At 45.1% G+C, this 23,586-nt stretch overlaps 2 protein-coding genes and 1 long non-coding RNA gene across 6 annotated transcripts; 2 read left to right on the top strand and 1 right to left on the bottom strand.

Annotated features, from left to right (window-relative positions):
• Window positions 1–130: 130 nt before the first annotated feature.
• On the bottom strand, window positions 131–16,344 carry SELENOO (selenoprotein O). Its single transcript, XM_037388311.1, has 9 exons — window positions 15,743–16,344; window positions 14,073–14,276; window positions 12,938–13,118; window positions 9,060–9,190; window positions 8,372–8,652; window positions 7,890–8,040; window positions 5,554–5,739; window positions 4,313–4,466; window positions 131–3,653 (listed from the first exon to the last, which is right to left on the bottom strand). Exons 1-9 carry the CDS (start codon window positions 16,324–16,326, stop codon window positions 3,459–3,461), a joined length of 2,067 nt encoding a protein of 688 aa, XP_037244208.1. The 5' UTR covers window positions 16,327–16,344; the 3' UTR covers window positions 131–3,458.
• A 187-nt stretch (window positions 16,345–16,531) lies between these two features.
• LOC119148327 lies at window positions 16,532–21,982 on the top strand. 2 transcript variants are annotated; one of them, XR_005104362.1, is made up of 2 exons: window positions 16,532–16,592; window positions 21,693–21,982. It is a non-coding gene; the product is annotated as an uncharacterized LOC119148327 (long non-coding RNA). The 2 variants fall into 2 exon arrangements; XR_005104363.1 differs by having other exon boundaries at window positions 16,555–16,584.
• On the top strand, window positions 16,697–22,970 carry LOC119148324. Of its 3 annotated transcripts, none has more exons than XM_037388314.1 (2): window positions 16,697–21,834; window positions 22,570–22,970. In XM_037388314.1, exon 1 carries the CDS (start codon window positions 16,776–16,778, stop codon window positions 18,201–18,203), a length of 1,428 nt encoding a protein of 475 aa, XP_037244211.1. In that variant the 5' UTR covers window positions 16,697–16,775; the 3' UTR covers window positions 18,204–21,834; window positions 22,570–22,970. The 3 variants fall into 3 exon arrangements, with proteins under 3 accessions (XP_037244211.1, XP_037244209.1, XP_037244210.1); XM_037388312.1 differs by having other exon boundaries at window positions 16,697–21,884; XM_037388313.1 differs by having other exon boundaries at window positions 16,697–20,083; window positions 20,469–22,962.
• The last annotated feature ends 616 nt before the right edge of the window (window positions 22,971–23,586 follow it).

Genomic DNA, 23,586 nt, shown 5'->3' with positions numbered 1-23,586 from the left:
ACAAAGTGAGGTTTCTGTGATACAACCTGGCCATCTGATAACACAAAGTGAATACTTCTAAAGAAATTAAGTCTGCAGACAGTATAGTTAACAACAAAACTCTTTCAGAAAACAGGCATGAACAAGAATATTAAAATTGAATGTTTTTTAATTTTTTTTAAATAAAAGAATCAAAGAAAGCCATAGCACTTATTGGAGAAAAGAAAAATCCCACCCACAACACATTTCAAAGTGAGAGCTGACAGTAAAACATTGGGCAAGTGTAGATCTACAAGCTCATGAAGCAGAATTAGGGTGAAGTCTTACGAAGTCATGAGAGGAGTCCCACTACCATGTGAGACTATCCAGAGACATCTCTCCAAGAGCTTCTCATTTCAGTTTCGTATTTTGGGTACCACTTGCTTTCATGCAAGGGTAGTTCAGGCTGTACAGACACAGACTAAGTGTAAACAAGTGTTTCCACTGAAAAGCTGTTGATGTGAAGAGTCACCAATTCATTCTGAGCACAAGTCCATGGCTTTTATACAAGCAGAATATCTGACCAATAAGAAATATTATTTTCAGGTTTACCTATTGCGAATACAAGCTGTAAAAATCACGAAGCAATTTATGGTTCAAGTATTTAGACTCAGAAATGTTATAAGCTGTATTCCCTTCTCTCTGAAGAACTGAGCTAAGAGATCAGGTTCTTCCCTGGACAAAATATGGTCTAACTGTCCTAAACAACCTCCTGCTTCCACACCGCTCCAGAAACAAGAACAGAAGAAACTCACTATCAGAGCTGAAATTGCTACCTGCCTTTGATATGAGAGTGCTGGAAGAGCACAAGCATTCCACTTGGCTCCAATTATCACACTTCTTCAGATACACAAGCATCGATATCATTGCATGCATTGGAAGCCAAGCAGTTGAATGTCAGTGCAGTTAGACTGTGCGAATACCTTCTTGGTATTTCCACCCATCGGTGAACATATGGCGTCAATTACAAATACTGAGTGGCGTGCCAAAGCAGCCACATCAAGGGTCTGCATTCATCACTTCAGACATACCTCTGCACTTGATCTATTGTAAGCAAAGAAGGATTTAGCAGGAAGCACCACCACACTTTCATTCTCCACCGTTACATTCGATTTTCCTAAGGATAAAACTGCTAGCAAATTATTTCAAAGCATCTCTCTCCATGATTTGGCATTATAGATGTGCAATAATTTGTATCTTTACATGAAAACAATTTGGTAGTTAATTCAAATTCTCCTGTGTACAAACACACGTTGTAATATCATCCTCCTTCTCTGTACCATTTAATTAGAGACCTACTCAAAACCCCCAAATTATTTCAGAATGTCATTAGGAAGACTTGATCCCTTGGGCACGGTGTGAAATTATTACTTTTTAGACCATTCTGTTAAGCCAAAAGCTTGGGCAGAGCTCCTCCAAAATACTGTTCTCCTCTGCCTCCCAAAAGGAAAGACATAAATTGAGGAACAAAATCAGCACAGAGTTACGTTGATTCACTTGCAGCAACTTTGCCCCCATCGCTCCCTTCTGGACCAGGCACACCACGAGGGACCACTGGTTCTGCAAACGTGTCAGGGGTATGTCTGAAGCATCTTTCAAACTGCCAGCACACTTCCCCAGTGCAGTCCTTTTTACCAGACACTGACTTTCTGTTAAAAGTTTCCGTTAAATGGCTTGGTTCCAGTACCCCCAAGTTCAGAGGAAGGATAACCCCTGAGGAAAGTCTCAAACTCCTCCAAATGGATTATTTCTAAAAGCTGGCCAGCTGCACCAGCTAGCATTACTTGTTGTCCACTTCATCAAGGTACTTCCTCTTTAAAGTACATCATGGAAAGGTAAATACACCTTCAGGTTTGTCCTCCTTTGTACGGACTCCAAAATGTCACAGTAAGCACCGTGTTTGTCAGAGATTCTAGTTTGTCACAAATCATCACTCGGCATCAGCTTCTCCGGGTCAAAGGCAAGACAGAATGAATGCTTACATTCAAAGCATCACCTATTTACTGTGGCAGCAAGGAGGACAAACTGATTATTAGTACAGGTGGATAAGCAGCAGCCCAACTGTTCTCTGTTCTTCAATAGCTTGTATTTTGAGGAAGACTTAAGAGCACAATTCAACCTGAGCTAACACCAAGCTTGCACAGGGGTGGAGGAAGAATTTACTAGAGTACATTAAACTCACAGTGTAAGACGGTGGTCTCTTTGGAAAAGAGAAACCTTTGCATTAAGCTAAAATTTTTCGAAGATTTCAGGTATCTGAACCAGTAATAGAGTTCTTTAGAAAGAAGTTCAAAAAGCTAAGTATAACTAACTACGGAACAACATTTTTTTGATGATGTGGCAATAATGGCAACCAACTTTCTCCTGAAATCTCAACTGAAACACTATTGACAAGTAACTTGCAAGTAAGTCAACTCCCATCCTCTTCCCATATCCTCTATAATCTTTTATACAGGCTCAAACAGCACGTTCCTGAATGAAGACTTTCAGCATAGAGATTTTCAAAGATCGTGGAAACAAACTAAATGGTGCAAGACCAGAAGAATCCCACTGACCAGGGTGAACGAACAGGTACCCCACCTGCATGCTTCTCATACAAGGAGACTCTGTAAGAGCACGCAAATAAACAGACAATGAACCTGGATCTGAGGACTGGAATAGTTTAAAGTTCACGCTGATCTGGCTAACTGACCTTGCCCGAGTCAACTGGCTTACAAACTGCACTCATGATTTTAGTAAATATTTACACGTGTTGTATGCAAACATACTGAACCTGAATAAACTTTACCACCGAGATTTTCAAGTGCAAATGTATAGTCTCCCTTAATTCTGCTCTTAAGGTATTTTTTTAAAAATTCAATTGCTCCCCCCAAACCCTAGCCTGCACAAATTCTCTGATAATAGATAATGATTAAATATCAGTCTGAAGGTTCACAAGAAATGAACTACTTAAACGAAACATAGCTTCAAACAAGCAACACAATCTATTTCTCCATTAAAAGAGGACTAAAAGTCCCTGCATAGAGAAAGCAGCAAATAAATGTTAGAAGTACTATTAGTTAAGACATCAGACAAAAACAGATCAGATTCCTGACTTGCTATTTTTGTCTTCACATAACAACTCCATTTGGATGTTTGAAATTCAGTTTGCCTCAACATAAAATACTGCTTTCTACTTGCAATGCGGCATGAATAAAGGAAAGACTTTCAGTCCCAAAATGTTTACATTACTGATGTATATGGACTGTCGTTTGTTATTGGTTTGTTCCAATGATCCATGATTGCTTCAGATTAAGCACAGTTGGAGACTGTTGCAGATGCATCCAAATGTAGGGTTGTTTCAATAACTTAATAGCACTTTGATGTTTGCCTTGCTGAATTCTTCACTGCTGAAGGAGAATCAGAGTCTTCAGTTTACAGCAAAAAACCAAACAAGGCAGTTAGGAAGATCATGTAACACAGAGCTCTGAAGCCCACAGCGGAGGTTTACTGCAATATGGTAGCCTGCTTCTGGTCTCTTGAGCACAAGCAGCTGCCGTAGCAGTTGCTCCCTCCTCTTCTGCCTCTTCCTTTACCTCCCGGAAACCTTCTGCTTCTTGGAATGGATTCTCCAAGAGTTTCAGTACATTTCTTACCTAGAGAGAAAACAGAGCATGGGTATGAGAATTTAGAAAGGCAAAACTATGTAGAGAAGAACCTCACACCAAATAATGATCCGGTATATGTATTTAATGCACCAACTCCATACAAGCCAAATATTAAATAGATGAACACTACACATATCAAATAAGCTGAGAACTAAGATTGTAACTGGCTGAGTTTGTATCTGTATGGAACTCAAGCTCAAATAACTTGAAATTCAGTATTGAATACAAGTTCGTGTCATTCATTTCTCAAAACAAATTAATTTTCCCATATGCTGCAGGTAACAATCCAGGTGCTGGACTCCACAGGTGAAAGCCATAAGTTTTGAAAGATAACAGCACAGCAAGGAACAAGTATAAATTAATCCCCAGCTGCCTCCCAAGGTAAACACCATCCTGAAGACTGTAAAAGCAGGGTTAAGTGTCTTGCGCTACAAAAGCTGGTCAAGTTCAGATTTAGATTTTCAATTCCTTTCTTTGTTCTGCAGTCATTAAAATTACAGCTCCCTCAAAAATAATAAAGACCTTCCAAACAGTAAATTCCCACTCCGAATCCCCTGCTGCCCAAGATGCCAGAATGATCTCACCCAGCATAATGTCAGTCATGAACAGCACCACTACACATCCATACAAGCCTAGAGAAATGTTACCTCTGAGAATCCCCATTTCTGCTGCTTCGATGGCATTCTGGCAATATAATTTCTCAAGATATATTTTGGATTGTTTGAATTCATAACCTTCACACGATCAGCGTTCCAGGCATCAGCATCACTAACATTTTCTATTTCTTTTTGCAAACGGACTCTGAAATCAAGCGAGTGAAAACAACCGGTTTGGATCAAGAATCATATGTAAAAGTTGACACATTCCCTTGCCTTGAGATCCTTAGTTTGCAGTTCTTAAGTACATCACCTATAGTCCCCTCAGTTTATAAAATGCAGCATGACATTAGAATACAAAAACACCACTTCATTTAAAAGCAGCATTATAAACCATCAGGAGCTCCTGACAGGGCTCAAGGAAGTGGGCACATGGTGCATATTCTCTAAAAAAGTCAGATTGAGGACACTGGCGCATGGTCTGTTCTGCACTGCTCCACAAAACCCACCACATTCAGATCATCTTTTAAGTACTTCTCTGCTTGTTTATTAGTTAAAGTTTTTGATGTTCTGATAAAAGTACAGGGGTGCATACAGCTGAGGCAGTTTGTTCTACCTTTTAGCAGCAATGCTTGCCAGAACTCTCGGCCTCACTGGAGAACAAGATCACAGGCAACCAGGTGACAAAAGGAGTCCTGACCCAATCCACACAGCAGAAACAACTAATGCTCTAGTAAGATGTTATCTTTATTCAAAAATTTTCTGCTAACACTAAGTTTTTAGGCTTTTAAGTTATCCTATTGGAATACTCTGGACATTTTTTTCCTGGCCATGATTTCTTTTACAGTTACTCTGATTAAAAATACCTCCACTTGCTTTCTACATTAATACATAGATTTTTCTTTCAGAAAAACATTTTAAAAGGATAAAATTCTTGGAGGCCAGTTAATTGTAGTTACTGAGCACTCGAAAGCTCACAACTGAAAGTAACCTCTGCTAGAACCGACACCTACACTCTTGAAGCACTTTTAATACTAGATTTGATGCTAAGTGATTTCTGTGCCCCTGTTCCTCCCCAAAATCTAGCAGACTAAATACAGAGATACCCTTGAACTTTCACAGCAACACAGACACCGATCTTGGAAGTACTTAATATTCTGAGTCGCATGCCCTCCACATCCCTCCCAATCTATATATGTCAAGACAGGGTGTGTGCTTCATGAGACAGACACATTGCTCTCAAATAAAATGAACTACTAAAATACACTGCTGTGAATAACGAGAAACCTTACCTGTATTTCTCCAACCACTCTTTCCAGTGTCTTTTATTTCTGCTGAGTAAATCAGCTGCTGTTAACTGCTGCAGTTTAGAGAATTGTTCAATGCGTTCTAATTCTTTATTTATATTAGCTTTTGTTCCAATTAATGCAAACAGCTGAGGATTAGACTGTGCCAACATTAGCATCATTGACAGTTGTCTGGGAACAAAAGGAACAAACACATAAAGTTGAGCTGCTCATCAAGAACCATCTTTTTGCAACCATAAAGTAGATACAAAAACATTCACAATAACCCATGATTTCACTAGAGAGGTTAAGTAACAGTACTTCATAATTAATAGAACAATTTTTTTTATCACAAATTATGCTACTTTTACTGTTCCTTCCCCCTCTTCAGTGTGTTTAATTCACACTCCTGTGGCGCATAAGGTGCATTTTCAGAATTACCAGTTGGGTTTAAATGTGCAATTCTTACCAAAATACCCTTGTAACTCTGACAGAAATTTGGAATAAGGAATTTGATCTTACTTAGGTGTGAAGATAATACAGAATCCATAGGGTTTGTGCTCCTGAAAATTTCTTTTCCTAACATTAATACTGTAACAGCATGTGAATAAAGATTTAACACCTACTGATTTTACCAGTACTAATAAAACCCCAAATAGTAAGGGGAAAGGTACCTCATTTAAGCCGTATGAGACAACAGTTTATTTTTTTAATTAGCCAGTCTAAATCACAGAACGAGAACTACTTTGTGGTAATAAATTCTTAATAATATCCAGGCTATTTTGCTGCAGGTTTGACTAGGATTCTATCTTTTTACATTCGACTGTGTTAGCTGGTGCTGTACCATAGCTTCACCTTATTTTTCAATACCATGCTAGCTAACAGTTTTTTTCCTGGATTAATAACTGCACTACAGCATAAAGTGGGGGAAAAAAAAAAATAGTATAAGCTGCAGCATATCAAGATAAACTAAGTTTTTTATTTCCTTCTATGAATGCATTTATAAACAAAGGAGAAATGTTATTCCCTGGCTTCAAAACAGACAACTCATTATATCAGATTATATTTTCCTACTTGTAGTAAGCAGAGATAAGCTATGTGCTTTGATTTCTGAGTTTATATAAAGTACTATCCAAATACGATTTACCATCTGACATGCCCATGTCTACAATATCCAAGTGCTATGATTAAAAAAGTCACTTATGCACTCACTTTAACACAGTACCATTCCCCTCTAAAGTCTTACATATATATCATGATGATTTATAGCTACTTTTCATGTTCCTCTAAGCCTGAATGCAGCGTTTAAAAAAAAATATTGTCTCACCTCTATCACACCGGCTATCTTCATATTGTATGATAAGCTGCTTGCAATTTCAAAGCAGCTGAAACCCGGAACAGAATTAAGCCGTATCCTCCACTTTAATTTATGTCCCTTTCATTTTAGCGTATCATCACAAAAAACTTAAATAACCAGCAATACCTCCAAAATTATAAATGGCTACAGCCAGCTATCTTGGCACAGCACCAAACTTGTATGAACACGTCTCACCCCAGTCCATTTTCTCAACTCCCTGCTTTCTGCAAGTTGTTAACCATGATATCAACACACAGAAAAAGCTGAAGAATTTGGCAGGTTCGCCACCTTCACGTAACACGTATTAACCGGGGCGGGGTGGGGGGGGGGGGGGAGGAAAACAGTACCCAAAATACCCCCACTTTAATTCCCCCCACCCCCGCTCCGGGAAGATGCTAGAAAAAAAAATGACAGATTAATGGGTCACACTCATTCCTTGTTTTCCACTGCTCCAAAAAAAGTGAAAAACTGCTGCTACAATCACCATTATAAGCAGCAGTTGAACAAAACTTACTAACTTTCCACAGAGTAACTAGACTACAGAATGTGGCCCATCAAACGGGACATGGAGAGCACCCACACAATTTTCAGAGCCTGAAGCGTGCACGTAGGTTATATTTAGGCCAGACCATTGGTGGCTGAGAGTGATTGTTTGCTGGCAATACACTGGCAGAACACAGTAGCGTTATTGTTCAAACCCATTCCTTCTACAAAACATTTCTGTATCACTTCACTATCTGGCACGCTCACTGCCTTAGCCAGCAGAGACAGTAGAGGGGAAAAAAAAAAAAAAAAGCCATATGAAAGCTCGGACAACTTTAGCCCATGAGCCAGCTGCTGGAAGCCACTGCTGAGCATTCACCAGTCACAAAGCACACAAGAATTTGCACTGCTGTAGATTATGATGCATCTACTTAACTGAGAAATATTACATAGCATGCAGAATTCATTACAGTTATAATGAAATTAAAAGCATGAGTACTACCTTGGATCCATCTGTGGCTTGAAAACAACTTTCAGTTCTTCCACAGAAGCACACTGATTCGTAAGCTCTTCTATGAAATTTTCCAATTCTGAAGAATCAGAGTCTACTGAGAATGAACTCAGCAAGTAGAAAATATTTGTGAAGTCCCCACCTGAAAAAGTTAATTTTGTGAGTAATGCAACTAATAAATCGGCAGGAAAACAGGTCCCATATCTCCTTCCGAACTCCCCCCACCGCAATACAGGTCACCACTCTGAAGAGGCAAACTGCTCCCTTAGTGAGGGTGCAAACGTGAGACAGCACGAGCCCTGTACAAGGCGACAACTGCCCCACACATCACAAGAAGGCAATTATTTTTCAGTCTTTTGTTCTTTTCTCAGATAACAATGCAGTTGCATGAGGCTGCTTTCTAAACTACATTTTGATTTGATTACAGACACTGATGACTAATTAAATAATAATCTTCTGTGCTCTTCACCAACCTGTGAGATGCATAGTTTCAAGGAGCTCAGACACCAATTTACCATCTTCTTCTAATTCCAGCTGGATTAGACCTAGTTTCTTCCTCATCTTCTGCAAATAATGTTTCTCAAATTCTGCGTCATATTCCTCTTCCAGGATGAGTTCACTTATTTCCAAGGGCAGCTCTGGAACTAGAGCTTCAGCAAGCTTCCCCAGGTTCCACTTGCAAATCTCTGGCTGCTTGTTGTAAGCATAGCGCCCTGTATTATCAGAACCATTGCAAATGTGCTCAGGGTCATATCTGCAAATGAAGAAACAGCATTCTTCTAATTATCTGGACACAAATACTGCAATAAGTACTATTTTTAGTATTTCAGCCTTCTCTAGGAAACTAAAAAATTCAAAAGGGAACACTCCTTCTTGATTCTTTACCCAAAGTTACTTCATTAGATACTTTCCTGACCTTTCAAACACTGAGAAACCCCACAGGCCATAAGAACAGTCTAACAGGTAGAGATGCTGTGGATACAGTTAAAGAGAAGTGGAAAATAAGAATTACAGGACAACTAGAACTAACTTAATCACCTTTGCTATAAAGAGGGCTCATAAATCTACTTTAGAGTCAAAATGTTAAAGCAATCATGAACATCGGGATTGTTACACATAGCAAATACATACCCACACTTACAATAATTATGCCACACTGACCTGTCCATAAATCCAAAAGGGCCATAGTCAATGGTTAGTCCAACTATGCTCATATTATCTGTATTCAGCACACCATGGCAAAACCCAACACATTGCCATTCAGCAACCAATCTTGCTGTCCGTTTTGTTATCTAAAAGAGAATTTATTTTTTTCATTTTTCAACACAACGTATTTCAAATACATTTATGTATTTCCAAGCATTTCCTAGTCTGAACTGATGTTTCTACAGCTCCAATGGAAGCAGACTCTGACAGTATACCATACACACAAATGTACATATGTGTCCCAAGGACAACTTGCTTCTCTCCTCCTGTTAGTAACTGCCCATTTTCTCAGTCTCCCATTTCTGTTTGCCTTCTTTCCTTCCATGCCTGACTTGCAAGTCAATTGGACAGCTGTAAATCATACTGGAGACAGAACGCTGAAGGAAGGTAAACCGTTTGACACCAGACTTGTATACTATTTCAGTCACTATATAAATACAATCTTTGGCTTACTACTCATTTTAAAGACCCTTTAACTACAGGCAGAAGAAAACACAAGCAAAGACTAAGAAATAAAATTAACTATATGCAACAAAGCTCAATGTAAAATTAGTCTTTTGGTTTACCTGGTACATAGGAGTGATTTACAGGGAGGCAAGTGGTTTACACAAAAGATTATTCCCTGCTAACAAGTTCTAGCAGCACTGATAAGCACTTCTCCCAATTTGATGAGAGTGGAAAAAAACCTACAAGGTTAAGTAAAACTATTCCAAGAATGACAATTTTATTTAAAGGCAATTCTTCACTGAATGCATGCTTCACCAGAGTTTTTCCATTGCTTAACTAAGAGTCATTGTTATGGAATCCTTGACTGCAATCACTGCATTTGCCCCATTCTTCAAATAATGTAACATTTTAAAATAGTTCTAGTTATTTAATTAAATTAGCCCACCTGTCAACTACCAACTAGATATGCCTTACAAAATCTAAAATTCAGGAAGCTAACCTGGCTTTTAAATAAACCTCAGTATTTCCGAATACTTTACTGAATTGCTGTAAATAAAAATTGTATGTAACCATTAGCTAAAATTTTTAAATCAAACTGTTTTCATAGCTAAAGATCACCTATCTTCCCAAATAGCTATCAATGTACAGAAGTTTAAAGCAACTATTCTCTCCAGGCTGCAGTGTAAGTGTACTTTACTGAGGTTTAAAAAACAATCTAGTTAACAGAGGAAATATTAGTTTTATGCCTCAGTCCTCAAACCCAGAATTTTTCCATTTTTCTTTTTTTTTAAACGTGCAGTTAGATAGGAAAGAAAAATTAAAAAAAAAGCTTGCCCAGCGATAATCTGACAAGTAGTAAAACCCACAAACGATGCTTGGAACAGAAGCTTTCCGTTCATCCACAAGATCTCACTTTTTACAATATTCTTGTGTTAGGTTCCCTATCCATTTTTTCCAAATGCTGCCTCACAGGGCAGCTGGCAATCAGCTGCATGTGTCCAAAAGTGATTACTGGTATGCCATAAACCAGTAAGGGAGACACACCCTGCAGATGGCTCTGTGCCAGAAAGATGGTAAAACTTCAAAATAAAAAAACCACTGACCACCAGGGTTGGGATGAAAGCACTCCAGCAGTAAGGCAATTCATCACTGCTGGATGTCTTTGTACGGATGCATCACGTGCTGTCAGTGTTCTGGTAAAAAAAGGAATCCCTCTAATGAGAGCACCTGAAAGCCTGGGTGCCACTCAAAGATGGATATATTGATTAGAAAGACAGCTTTGCACTGACTTTTACCTCTATTCTTTTTGATCACATTTTTCTACTGCTAGCCATACCAAAAAACAAGTACGGCATATATATAAATAAGAGCACTATCCCAAGGACATGCTCATTTAAATTTGAACACCCCCCACAAATTTTTCGAATAAGTACCGATAATGGTGTTTGCTTCCTAGACAGTGGTGTCAAATGCAATCACTTGTACTTTTTTTTCTTCCATTTCTTACACAGTGCCAAAAGAAAGAAAAAGCACGTTGGAGTTGAGCTGACAGCACTTTCCCATTATTTAAAAAAAAAAAAAAAAAAAAAAAGATGGATGTGTTTGTCAGGTTAGGTGAGGGACTGGGGTGCTTTTTTTCAGGTGGAGAATATATGGGAAGTCTTCACCAAGGAGGAGAGAAATCATGAAGAGGCAATGTGCACACAGGTGTGGAACATGGAAACAAACAAAAAAATGTTGAGATGGGGGCAATAAGAAAGAATGCCAGGGTGGTGGGGAAGAGACCAGCAGTAACTGGGCCAAGAAAAGCAGCCAAAAGCAGGAAGAAGCAGGACTGGGCACAGATGTTTGCAAAGAACCCCAATTCCCATGACTTTTCCGGCATCAGAAAGTAAACGTGCCATCAACTACAGTGCTGGACATGCACATAGCGGGTGACAAGCCACAGGTCTCAACTCCAACCAAACACAAAATGCCTGGCCAGTGAAGTTAAACTCTTCGGCACCCAGTGGTAGGCCAAGCCACAGCTTGCTTCTGAAGAACTAATGCTAGTATGCATAGGTTGTGTTAAAGCAAAAAAATAAACAAAACCCCCACAAAACCAAAATACGTCCAAAACCCCACCTCCAAAACAGAAACAGAACACCCACAAATTCAGAGCCCATAAAATTTAGAGAATATCAGATTCCAAGCCTGCCTTTTGACCTCTTATTGGTCTGTTACAAACACGCATCATGTCGCAGACATCCCCTTAGTCCCTACCAGATCACTTCAGATTTCAAAGCACCACAACTGCTTTTTATGTAGACTAGTCAATTGTATTAGACTGGTATTTTTTTAATGATTCCGTTTACTGTCTAGTTACAGCATTCCTATTTGGTTTGTAATATTACTTGAACTTCAGGTGATCCAAGTCAGAGCCTTTATTATAGTTCTCCAGCAATTTCAAACTGAATCCCTTCTGCAAGGGTAGCATTACTATATACTAATCGCTACAAGGCAAAGAGAAGCATCTTACTCTCTTATCCCAAATCCCTTCTTTGCTCACTGAGACACAGGAATATAGTAACAGAACTTCAATGTCAAGAACAGCAATACAGTACCAACAGTGAGAAAAAAAGATATACTCAGAGGATAAAGCATAGATAACAATTAATTTAGCTATGTTTTACTTTAGAGAGAAATACAGCAATTCTACATTCATTAATGTTACGGTTCAGATTTTACTATGGATCTCCAGTAATTGTTAAGATATAAATTTGTACAGTAATTGAAAACAGGTTGAAATAGGTATCTCAGAAATCACCCAGCCTCTCCTCTGCACCACTGCAGGATGACCTGACACTACACAATTTATCTCACCTGATCTTACCATTACCAAAACAGGAGGTTTTGCAATTTCCTCAGGCAAGCCCTTGATCGCCTTTTGATCTTTAGAATTGAAATGTTTAGTGATTTGCAGTCAACGAAATCTTGTTTGTAATTTGGAAAATGAGAGACAGGAAATGACTCCACATTATCAGTATTTTACAAGACGATGTCTTGCAAGTCTTAGGTACCTGTCAACTCATCATTGGATAGTCAGGGTCAGAACTTCCCCTCTCAGCCTGAAACACTCTCAACAAACGGAGACAATTCTTGGGAAGCTCTCCCAGAGCAGAAAAACCATGAACCACTATTAAAAACATTAAACCACTTTCATTGGTTTGATCAATAGCAACACTGAAGAAGACTCTTAATAGAACTACTTGTCAGTGAAAACAAAGAAAAGAATAGTTCAAATAAGTGAATGATACAAGGTATTAAAAGATTCCAGTCATCTGTACTTGCCGATGGAGCTCCTAAAGATGACTATGGATTTGCGAAGAGAATCTGATCTTTCTTACCTCTTTGAAGAAAGCAGCATTCCTCTGAATACTGTTGTCTGAATAAGCCTCCTGGATTTCTGGATAGAAAGTGCTGATCACATAATCAAGCATCTGTATCCGAATATCATTTCGGTTAACACTGGGACCCTTGCGTCCTGTGTATTCATCAGTAGGTTTAAAAATTTCAAAAGAACCAAATCTGTTTTAAAATAATAAAAACATGTTTTCCTATTATCTGATACTATTAACTTAATCCGACAGTACATGTAGTAACTTGTAACACCTACGGTTGTTGCAACAACACCCCATTATCTCTTGAGTTTAACACCAATCCTTCAACTGAGAGAAAAAACCTGCAAGATTCCTACGCTGAACCTAGCGAGGCTCAGCGACTCAACACAAGGAAGCACTTACATCCACCTGTAGCCAAACTGACAGATCAAGCGAGACCCTACCTGGTACCAAAAACCAGCTTGTTAAATGCTTCTACATTACGATGTACAATGCTTCTACAACCACTTCTACAGCAAAATTCTGAGTAATTTATCCTGAGTAAATATACAGGAATAGGACATTTAAATTACTGGACCATACATCAAGCGTACAAGATAGATTTTTCCACATATGTATATACGCGCACACATACAATATATACACATGCATATATTCCTTATGCCTCGCCTTCCTCTAATATTCTGTTACTTCCTGAAACTCCTAACGTTTTGTGTTGGAGCAGGAACCTCATACACTTCTCAGGCAGAGAAAGTGCACCCAAACTGTGACAGTACTACCTCCGAATAGCTTTGGAGTTCAGGGTGGAGCTACAATCCGTCACTACTATCAACACCAAAACCCCCATGTATTCCATGCAGGCATAAACATGAAAAATCTCTTCAGAGGTCTGCAGAACTTAGCTGTTCTTTCTACCAGGTTAGAAACCTTAGTTTTATCTGTCTCTGTGCAGACACCAGCTCATCCCACCTAATGGACAAGAGCAGCAGCTTCCTACAGCCCAGCATAATGAGTTCCAAACCTCCAGAACTAGAAACATGCAAATGGTGCTGTTATAGAAGTACACTTAAAGTGGTATTTTAAAGACTGCTGTGCTTGGTTCTAAAGAGTAAAAAAAAAACCCAACAAAATTGGCTCCTACCTTATAAATGTAGAAGCTATTCTCAGAACAACTGTACACCTTTCACTTTTTGGATTCCCATCATAAAATATATCACGGACAACTTTCGAGTCGGATGTCACACACGTTCCAGCCCTTGTTGTCGGTATTCCTAGGTGAAACATAGCCTCGCTGCACAGGAATTCCCGTATGCTTGACCGCAGGACTTTCCGACCATCAGCTTGCCTGCAAGACATGGACAGTTTTCAGGCTATAAAGGCAGGTACCTTAGCAGCAGAGAAACAAAAGACTAGAAGTGCCATGCTCTGCCCACAGTCACACGATAAAGTAATGGCAGATCTGAGAACAAAATCTGGACCTTCAAACTTCTGTTAAAGCTCAATTTCAGTTAGACAGACTTAACACACTTGCAATGGAAGTTTGTTTTCTTCTGTTATGTGTGGTCTTCCAGTTACACATATACCTTCTAACCATTAATTTTGTTTTAGTTATGCAACAGTATTTCAAAAGAATTAAAAAAATTTTCAACGAGTATAGCTATTTTATTATATAAGTCACTGGTTTCCTCTTAATAAAATGGCTACTGTTACACCTCTTGAAAACCTGTATCATTTTGGATCTTCCCGGGTAAGTAATCTGCATAGCAGTCCTATTTAAGAAAAGAAAAAAAAAAAAAAAACCAACCTGAACAGACAGCAAAGTAGCTTATTTAACAGACCTCAAGCAAACAGAACAGGTGCAGGTGGTTCTCAGCTCACACTCCCAGCACTTCAGAAGCCACAGGAGAGCAGCCCCAGGCAGACCTGCAAGGCTACCACCGTGTCTGGGATTTTCAGTGATTTCCTGAACTTTCACAGCCCTGAAGGTGGCCCTCAGAGCACCACGTGTCTGAAATAAGGTGTCACTGAGCCTGCACAGCTGGAACAAAAAGTACAGGAACTGCAAGTGGGACAAACGACCTGAGAGATTTAAAGCCACGCAGGCTAAACCAGCTAACGAAGACATCCATCCTCTGCAGGGATTTGGTCAGTATGCCGTCTTGGGGGCTCTTCCACCCATCCCTCCCAGAGCCAGGAAGGATGGAGCAAACGCGCTGCTGGCAGCGGGGCCAGCAGCACAAACAAACCAAACACCTGCATTTTAAATACCGTTTGCGTGGGCCACAGGACCACACGGCAGCAAGCAGTCAGGTGGCTGTTACACACCGCTGTCCCCGCATTCATCGCAGCCTGCGCCCTCCCGAAGGCGGCACAGCCTCAGCTGGGGATAACCAGGCACAGACCTGAAGGAGATGCAATTACAGTCTTATTTTCCAGAGGAAAATTTTGCCACCTTCTGCTTTGGCATTTAAGCATTGCACTTGCTGCAGCCAAGATTACAAAAAAACCCCAAAACCAAAACAACAACAACAAAAAAACCCAACAAGAAAAAACCGCAAGAAAACCGAACAAAACCCAGGAGGGCCTAAGAGACGACCTCTGCCTCGGGCAATGACCCTCAGCACTGAGCCAGCTGGAAAAGCACCTGGCTAAGGCCATTGGGAAGCCGGTCCCCGGCCCCCCCCGCACCGCCAGCTCGCCACGCCACGCCGGGGCTTCGCCGGGGGCACCGGGGTGCCGCTCCTCCCCTCACCGGGCCGGGCCGCCGCCGCCCCGCTCCCCCCCACGCCGGGCCGCGCCGCGGGGCCTTACCGGGAGAAGGGGGTGAGGCCGGCGCCCTTGAGCTGGATCTCCCAGCGCTCGCCCCGCGGGCCCAGCACCTCGCCCAGGTACATGGCGGCGCCGTCGCCCAGCTGCCCCGCGAAGCTGCCGAACTGGTGGCCGCAGTAGCAGTGCGCCGCCGGCTCCGAGCCCGCCAGCAGCCGGTTCCCGCTGAAGTACAGCGCCGCCTCGGCCTCCGCCGCCTCCCGGTCGGCCGCCGGCGACTCCAGCCCCAGCAGCGCCAGCGCCGGCAGCGACATGGCCACCAGCCGCGGGTTCTCCAGCGGGCTGGGCCGCACCCGGGAGAAGCAGGCGCCGGGGACGGCCCGCGGCCCGCCGTCCTCCGAGGCGTCCACCGGCAGCGAGCGCAGCGCCAGGTTGTCGAAGCGCAGGGCGCCCAGCCAGCCCCCGCCGCCCGCCTGCGCGCCGCCCTCGGGGCCGCCCGGCCGCGCCGGGAGAGCGGCGGGCTGCTGCATGGCGGCGCCCGGGGAGCCCGGCCGGCCCGCGCCCGCCGGCGGCAGCGGCAGCAGCAGCGCCCGGGGAAAACGGCGGCAGCCGCGCAGCGCCGCGGCCATCCGGCTGCCGGCGGGGTGGGCCCGGGGGCGGGCGGCGGCGCGGGGAGCCCCGCCCACGGGGGGACGGCCGCCCGGCGCGGGGCCGAGAGGCAGCGGGGCCGCGCCCGCGGGGCCCGGGCGGGAGGCGGGGGCAGGCGGGAGGGGGTGGCTCACGGCGGGGTGGGCACCGGAGCGGGGCGGGGGCGGCGGGTATAAATGCCGGCCCTGCGGCGCGGCGGCCTTCACCCGGCCGGAGAGACTGCCAGGAGCTACCAGCAGGTTGCGGGGTGGGTGGCGCGGGGGAGGGAGCGCGGCGGGTGCGGGGGCAGCGCTGCCGCTCTGCCTGCGCCCTGGTGCCCCGGGCGGCCGGTCCGCCTCCGCTGCGCCTCGGGCGCCGGCTCGGAAGGGGGTAGCCGCGGGGGGGGGGGGGCGGCCGTGGGCTCGCCCGGGGCTAGCCCGGCGGGGTTAGGATGTCCTGGCTAACGAGAGGAGGGAAGGAGAAGGAGGAGGCGGAAGGCTCCCTGAGCCCGGAGGAGGGGGGCCTGCTGGTTGAGGCCATGCTGGAGCACGGGGGAGACCCGTGGGACTATAAGGAGGTTGGGCAGGAGCCCACCCTGAAAGCGGCGGAGAGGCTGTGGCTGAATTACGTGGCCGCCAGCCACCCCAAGGGGGAGAAGAAGTGCGCGGCCCTGCAGTGGCTGCTGTTCGACCTGGCCCGGGTGCTGCAGGCGGCGGTGGAGGAGAAGGAGCGCTGCATCCAGGGCCTGCGGGGCGACCTGCGGGCGGCTCGCGGGGACGCCCTGGCGCTGAGCCGGCAGGCCGAGCAGCTGCGGCAGCTGAGGGAGGCGCTGGGGGCCGAGGCGGCCGAGAACGCCCGGCTGAGGAGGAAGGTGCAGTGCCTGGGCACGCTGCTGTCGCTGGGGAAGGGCGTGGATCACGGGAAGGCGGTGGCGCTCAGCAAGGCGGACGGGGACCCCGAGGCGTTGGGTGGGGACGGCTGGAGCGCGGCGGCGCCGGCAGCGGGCGCCGCGGGTGCCGGGGAAGCGCAGCCGGCGGAGGCGGGGAGAGGGCGGGGAGCGGAGGATGTGGCCGGGAAGGAGAAGGCGTGGAGGAAGCAGAAGGAGGGGTGGCCCGTGTGGGTGAGCCGGCTGTGGGCCTCGGAGCACTGCGCGCCCTTCACGCGCGAGGCGGCCAGGCGGGCGGTGGCCGCCATCGGGCTGCCGTGGCCCAAGGTGAGGGCCATTACCCGGGCCCTGCCGGCCGCCGAGACGCTGGGCGGGGAGATCTTGAGGCTGGTGATCAGAAACCTGGGCGAGTACGAGCCCCTCAAAGACAACACGGCGGGGGAGCCCTGGAGAGATGGCCAGGAGGCGTCAGCCCACGTGTGTGGGAATGTCTTACTCCGAGTGTTGAAGCAAAGAAAGAAACCGGTGACCCCCGACTTTGACGTCTTTGGGGTGAACGTGGAGCAGGGGGACGTGGGGGTGCTGGCCTGCCGTGCTCCCGAGCCGCAGAAGGCGCTTTTCATCAGCCTGGGGTCTACTTTAATCGGCCGCCCCCTTAGTGAATGCATGGCTACCTTGGAGAACATGGGGACCCTGATGGGAGCCGAGGGAGGGGGGAAAGGGGTGGCAGAGAAGCACGGCATGGAGGCGAAGGGGAGGAAATACATTCCCAGAGGGACAATTTGGAGGTACTTGATAAGCCAGGGGGTGAGTGAAGGAGAGCTGGATAGTCAGCCCACAGGAGTTTTAATTGCCAAAATGAAGAAAATTCTTCAGGAAAAGGGGATGAAGCAAGAGGAGATTTGGGAAAAACTGACTCGGATGAATTCTTCAGCTCCTCCCCCTATCCCGAAGAAAAAGCTACACCCACCCTCAGGGGACCTTCAAGATTAGCAGCCCCAACCCCTGTTGTCAGTGCGATTAACCTCCACTAGTTATCCTCCACCGCACTGACCTGGTGTGCAGGAGGAGAGGCTGCGTGGAGGTACGACAGCTGTTGAAGGGAGGTGGTGGGAAGTTTCTTAATTGCTATGGGATCAAAGACTATGTTATTTGATAATCGGGGGTCCTCCACTTCTGGCTAAATCCATCTGGATATCGGGAGTGGGAGGCGAAAAAAGAAGGGGGAAAGAAGTAGAAGCCCAGTTGTGGGGAGAGGAGGATAAACTGGATAGGTAGATAATTCTGGTAAAAGGAAGAGGGGAAACATTTTCAGAAAGAGTTTCCTGTTCAAGGTAGATCTGCCCAGAGGAGAATTGTGCTGGAGACTTCTTCCCCTCCTAGTACCTATATATATATATATATATATGCATATATATATATGGTAGTAAAGCACAGAAGGGTTGTGAGGAGGCTGAGGGGGTGCAATGAAGGCTGAATAGACTGGGATTTAAAATCCCTTTTTTCACAATTACTGTGGAAGCCTGTGGATGTGCAATATGTGGTCGGCGGAAACCCCTTGTAAGCTTGGGGGTTGGACCTGGCTGATTTGTAAAGGTCCCTTCCAACCCAACCCATTCTGTGAATTGTAAATCCACACTGGATTATGCCTTTGGCCCCTGGGAGTGGGCAGCACTTGAACAGTGGTGTGGTTTAACACCCGCTGGTAACAGAGTGCCGCGCAGCCGTTGGCTCCCTCCCTCCTCACCCAGGGAGGTGGAGAGGAGAATCGGAAAAGAATGTAAAACTCAAGGGTTGAGATGAGAACAGTTTAACAATTGAGATAAAATAGAACCAAAAGAACAATAATAATAATAACAGTTATAATGAAAAGGACGGAGACTGGGAAAGGAATGAAATTCAAAGGGAAGGGAGAAAAGAAAACCAGTAATGCACAACTACTTACCTTTTGCTGACTGATGCCCAGCCAGTCCCTGAGCAATGATAAGCAGGCCTGGGCATCCCCCCACAAGTTTATGTACTGAGCGTGATGTCCCATGGTATGGAATACCTCTTTGGCTAGTTCAGGTCAGCTGTCCTGGCTGTGTCCCCTCCCAATTTCCCAGTGCCTGTGCCTCTCCAGCCCTCTGGCATTGCCTGAAAAACCAAGAAGTCTGACCAAACCGTTCCCACACCAAATGCAAAACACGGTACTGCACTAGCCACCAATAAGAAAATGAACTCTGTCCCAGCCAAAACCAGGACAAGTGACAAATTGATTATGTGGACCCCTTCAAGAGGTTGAAGGAGGGTTTGTATTATTTGCTATTGATGGAACAGCAAGATGGACAGAGGCAACAGCAGTGGGTGAGGCCGCTGCTAACACCGTGGTTTGGTGTGTATATGAAGTATTGAGCGAATGTCCTGCAGTCATAATTGATTGAGATAAAGGAAACCACTTACCACTTGCAGCAGTCCAGAAGTTCCCGGGATGAGTAGAGGTACGTCAGTTAACTCACATTTCCTACCATGCACAGTCCTTCGGAGTGATGGAAAGAGCTAATAGGTCCATCAAGGAGAGACGGAAGCTGATTGATGAAGAAAGAAGACTAAGCTGGAGCAGTTCTGTCTGTGTGCTGGGCCATGGGAACAAAGTGCTCGCCAGGTACTGCTGCAGCCCTTAAGAGCTGGTCTGTGGCCCTGCCCCACAGACAGACATCCTCTGTGGTGATGCCAGTAAGCAGCTGTGTGCCTACGATGCTGATTTGATCCTGGAGCAGGGAGCACAGGCCCATGCCGCACTCCGGTGTCTCACAGCTGAGGACTGGCATGCCAGTATAAAGCAACATGGAAATCAACCCCTGGTGGGAAATGTGGTCCTATGCACATCCCAGGTACGAAGAGGAAGGCCCAGAGAAAATTTAGGCGTGATTGTGGCTTGTTGGTTGGGAAACAAGAGACCTAAATGGAAATGGAGAAGGGGGGTTTTCATTGGTATATGGGGCCCACTGCCAGGAAATCTGAGAGAATGTTTCTAACGTGTGAGATAGGTCCCACAGCCACATCTGATCCCAAAGACCAATCACAGGTGTGGACCACAGAGACCCTCACTGAAAACTATCTTCTTCAAAGTGCTTAGTGTTGTGTTAAGTCAGCATCAGGAATATTGTTAAAGCATTGCAGGCCCTGTTTCAGTGTGTTCTGCTGGCTTCTAGGTGTAAGAGCAATAGTTTGGATTTGAAACATCACCACTGCTGTTAATAACTTTATTTCTTTCAGGAAAGATGTCAAAGGAATTTTAATACAAGACCTGGAGATGATGGGGATGACCTCAGCTGTTTGGTTTCCCAGTAATAAGCGTTTGTTAATAGTCCTTCCACAATTAAGTGTCTTTACCTGTAAGAGAGCGAAGACTGGACAAAAAGATGGAACTAATAAATTAGATATTCAGCTTGGGTCCCCACATGGGTCAGCCACAGAAGTTGCATGGGATACAACTGGTACCTCTGCAACCAGTGTAACAATAAGGGGATGCAGTTGCATCACCTGATACGCTCAAAATTGTTCAAATGATGCAGATTTAGTTTTGGCCACTGAGCCTATCCAAAACTAAAATCACACCATCTGCAAGTATCTACAAACCCTGTAGGACAGTATCAATGTTAATTCTGTAAGATGGGGAAAGAAATGGGGAATTGATGTGTGAGGCATGAACTATTCCAGAACGCATCCAGAGTGTGACCTGTACGTATGTGGGTTGTGCCTCTTCTATGATTGCAAAGTCTGCAACCTTGGAGGTACTAAAAAGCTATCTGGAGACTATCCTGGGCAGCTGGCTCTAGGTGACCCTGCTCGAGCAGGGGGTTGGACCAAACAGCTTGAAGAGGTCCCTTCTAACCTTGGCCATTCTGCAATTCATTTTATGAAAATGGCAGCAATTTTGGATCATATACAAGGTAGATGGATAACAAACTTCAGACTGTCGTTTGTTTGATGCATCAGCAATGATAACTACCTGGGATAACCAAATATGGCACATGGTAAAAGCAACTGCCAAATTAAAAAAAACAAACCAACAAACTAGAAGCGATTAAATTCAATAATATCTCTATTGTACTCATGCTCAGTTGTTAGCTGTTAAAACAATTTTTTCAGATGGGTTAGCTCTGTTCTCATGGTTATTACAACGAGATCCCTTATTACAAGGGAAGTTTCACCAACCGCTGTTGCAAATGGACAACTAAAAGAAATGTACATACTAGTTCTGCACTGTTGGTTGTGGACCACCGGAGGATATTGTCACATGTCAGTGGAGAAGTCAGTGTGGGAACGCTGGTGGTGTTTGGTAACAGTGCGGGCTGCGTATGCGTCACCTCACCTGTAATGGGAGAGCAGGAGGATAACATGACCTCTGTGGCTCCAGGAGAAGACCAAAGATGTGGCACTACATCTGTCAGTGGCGTACATTCATTTGCCTGTTCTCAAAACGGGGTTTTGTTCCAGATCGAGGGACTAAGGACATCTGTCTGGGAGCTGAGAGGCCTCGCTGGGATGAGGTGTTCAGCTGGCATGACAGCATACAGAAGGGAGCCGTGAAATCGGAGAGCAGACAACAAGTTGCAAGCCTGAGGACCACCTTGGGCAAGTAAGGACCTGTCAGAACCAGAGACTGAAATTGTGAACTCTACATTGTTGGTATGTGTCTGTGGGTTTGTTTCCAAAAGTACTGCTATGCAGCACTTAATGCAGTTAATCCTGTACTTGTTACTGGTTTTAATAGAAGTCATGTTCTTTATTTTTCTGTATATGCTTTGCTCGTTTCAAAAGGAAAGAATGTGCTCATGTGCCTAGCTGAACATCTTGCATGCGTTGCTAGCCTAACAGTTGTGGTGGCTTCCAGCTGGAAAGGGTTGAGCTTATGAGCACCTGGAGTGGTCTGAACATCCTTGGAGGAGGTCAGGCAGACCAGGGGGTGGCTTGTGAGCAAGAGGTCCCACTGGACCATGCAGCCGCACAGAGCTGAGGCCCCAGCAGTGCTGGCAGATGGGTGACAGATGCCTCTGCTGATGCTCTCCTGTATGTGAACTGGCAGATAAGGTCCTGCTGCCACTTAGCTTGCATGGGAATCAAGGCTAAGGTGGAATAGTTGCGTATTGCAGCAGGTAAACTAAACCTAATGGGACAGCTATGGGGGAGTCGTGGGGAGCCAGGCTGCCCGCAGTGGGTATCCCTGCCAGTAACACAGTGTAAGGCTGCGAGTGCCAGTGTAATGGCATCAGAACTGTCACAGCTGGGTATGGCTGTAGCAAAATGGCTGTGGGGCCAATGGAGACTAATTCATCAGGGGCAGGTTGTTTATTTGGGAGGCGTTTGGTTACAGGAGAGGAGGTGGCAAAAACAGTGGGCCCTGATGCTGAAGAGTGAAGGATGAGGTATGAAGTCTACTGAAGACCAGATGGCTCCTGCTGATGGTCGGAGTGTGGATGCTGACGGCTGGTAGTAACACTGACCTGCAGACTCAAGCCCTGGGAGGCTGGAAGGTGTCGCCTGGGATAACCCCTTGGACTTGTTCCATCAGGTCTCTGGCTGTATGTTATGGCATGGGGGAACAAACATGCACCTCGGGACTTACAAAACTGTCATTGTGGGTTGGCTGTGTGTGAGATCCGTTAGATCTTGGATCAGAGATCTAGTCTCTCTAATCTAATGAATAAGAGTTTGTAACTTCATAGCTGTGCCTTACAGATTCCATAAATACGTAGCTTGATCAATGGTATGGTACTTAAGTTATTATTTTTTTGTTTTGCTCATTTCCATATCGTCTGTTCACCAGGCAATAAGGAGTGTGCCTCGGTTCTGTCTTGGGTAGCTGGTCTGAGGAGGGGAGCCATACCCTGGCACAGCCGCAGGGCTGGGGCTCATACCATGGGAGTGCTGCCTGCCGTAAGCCTTCCTCTGACAGGCCTGGGTATCACAGAGAGCAAGCTTAGGACAAGGTCTGACCGCCGTGTGCCCTGGAATGCCGTTACTGGCCTGCTTATGCATGGTTGGAGAGGGAGAAATCCATGTACGCAGCGGCCAGGCAGAAATTGCTGATAACGGCAATGAGCCATCAAGGCTACTGCAGGTTCCACAAGCCCTCCTGCTCTCCCTCACGTGAGAGCGGCACCAAGAGCCTGCCAATGCATTCATGATAAATGTGGTTTTGAGTGAGAAGCCCGCAGAGGCTCCAGCTGCCTTAGAAGAGCAGCAGTCCCTCAAGACAACAAACAAAAATTTTAACTTTTAGGAGAGTAAAGGTGTGCTGGGACTGGGTATTGTACGATGGGCCAATTAAGTCTGTCCTCAAAATGTTACAAATGAAGCGATCCATGCTAATTTCAATTGTTTTGAAATG

This window comes from Falco rusticolus, chromosome 5, assembly GCF_015220075.1.
Source record: "Falco rusticolus isolate bFalRus1 chromosome 5, bFalRus1.pri, whole genome shotgun sequence".
NCBI lineage: Eukaryota > Metazoa > Chordata > Aves > Falconiformes > Falconidae > Falco > Falco rusticolus.
Note: the sequence above shows the minus strand (reverse complement) of the source record. Positions and strands in the feature narration are given on the sequence as shown.

Coding starts and splice junctions, on each gene's coding strand:
- LOC119148324 (XM_037388314.1), top strand. CDS start 16,776: ATGTCCTGGCTAACGAGAGGAGGGAAGGAGAAGGAGGAGGCGGAAGGC.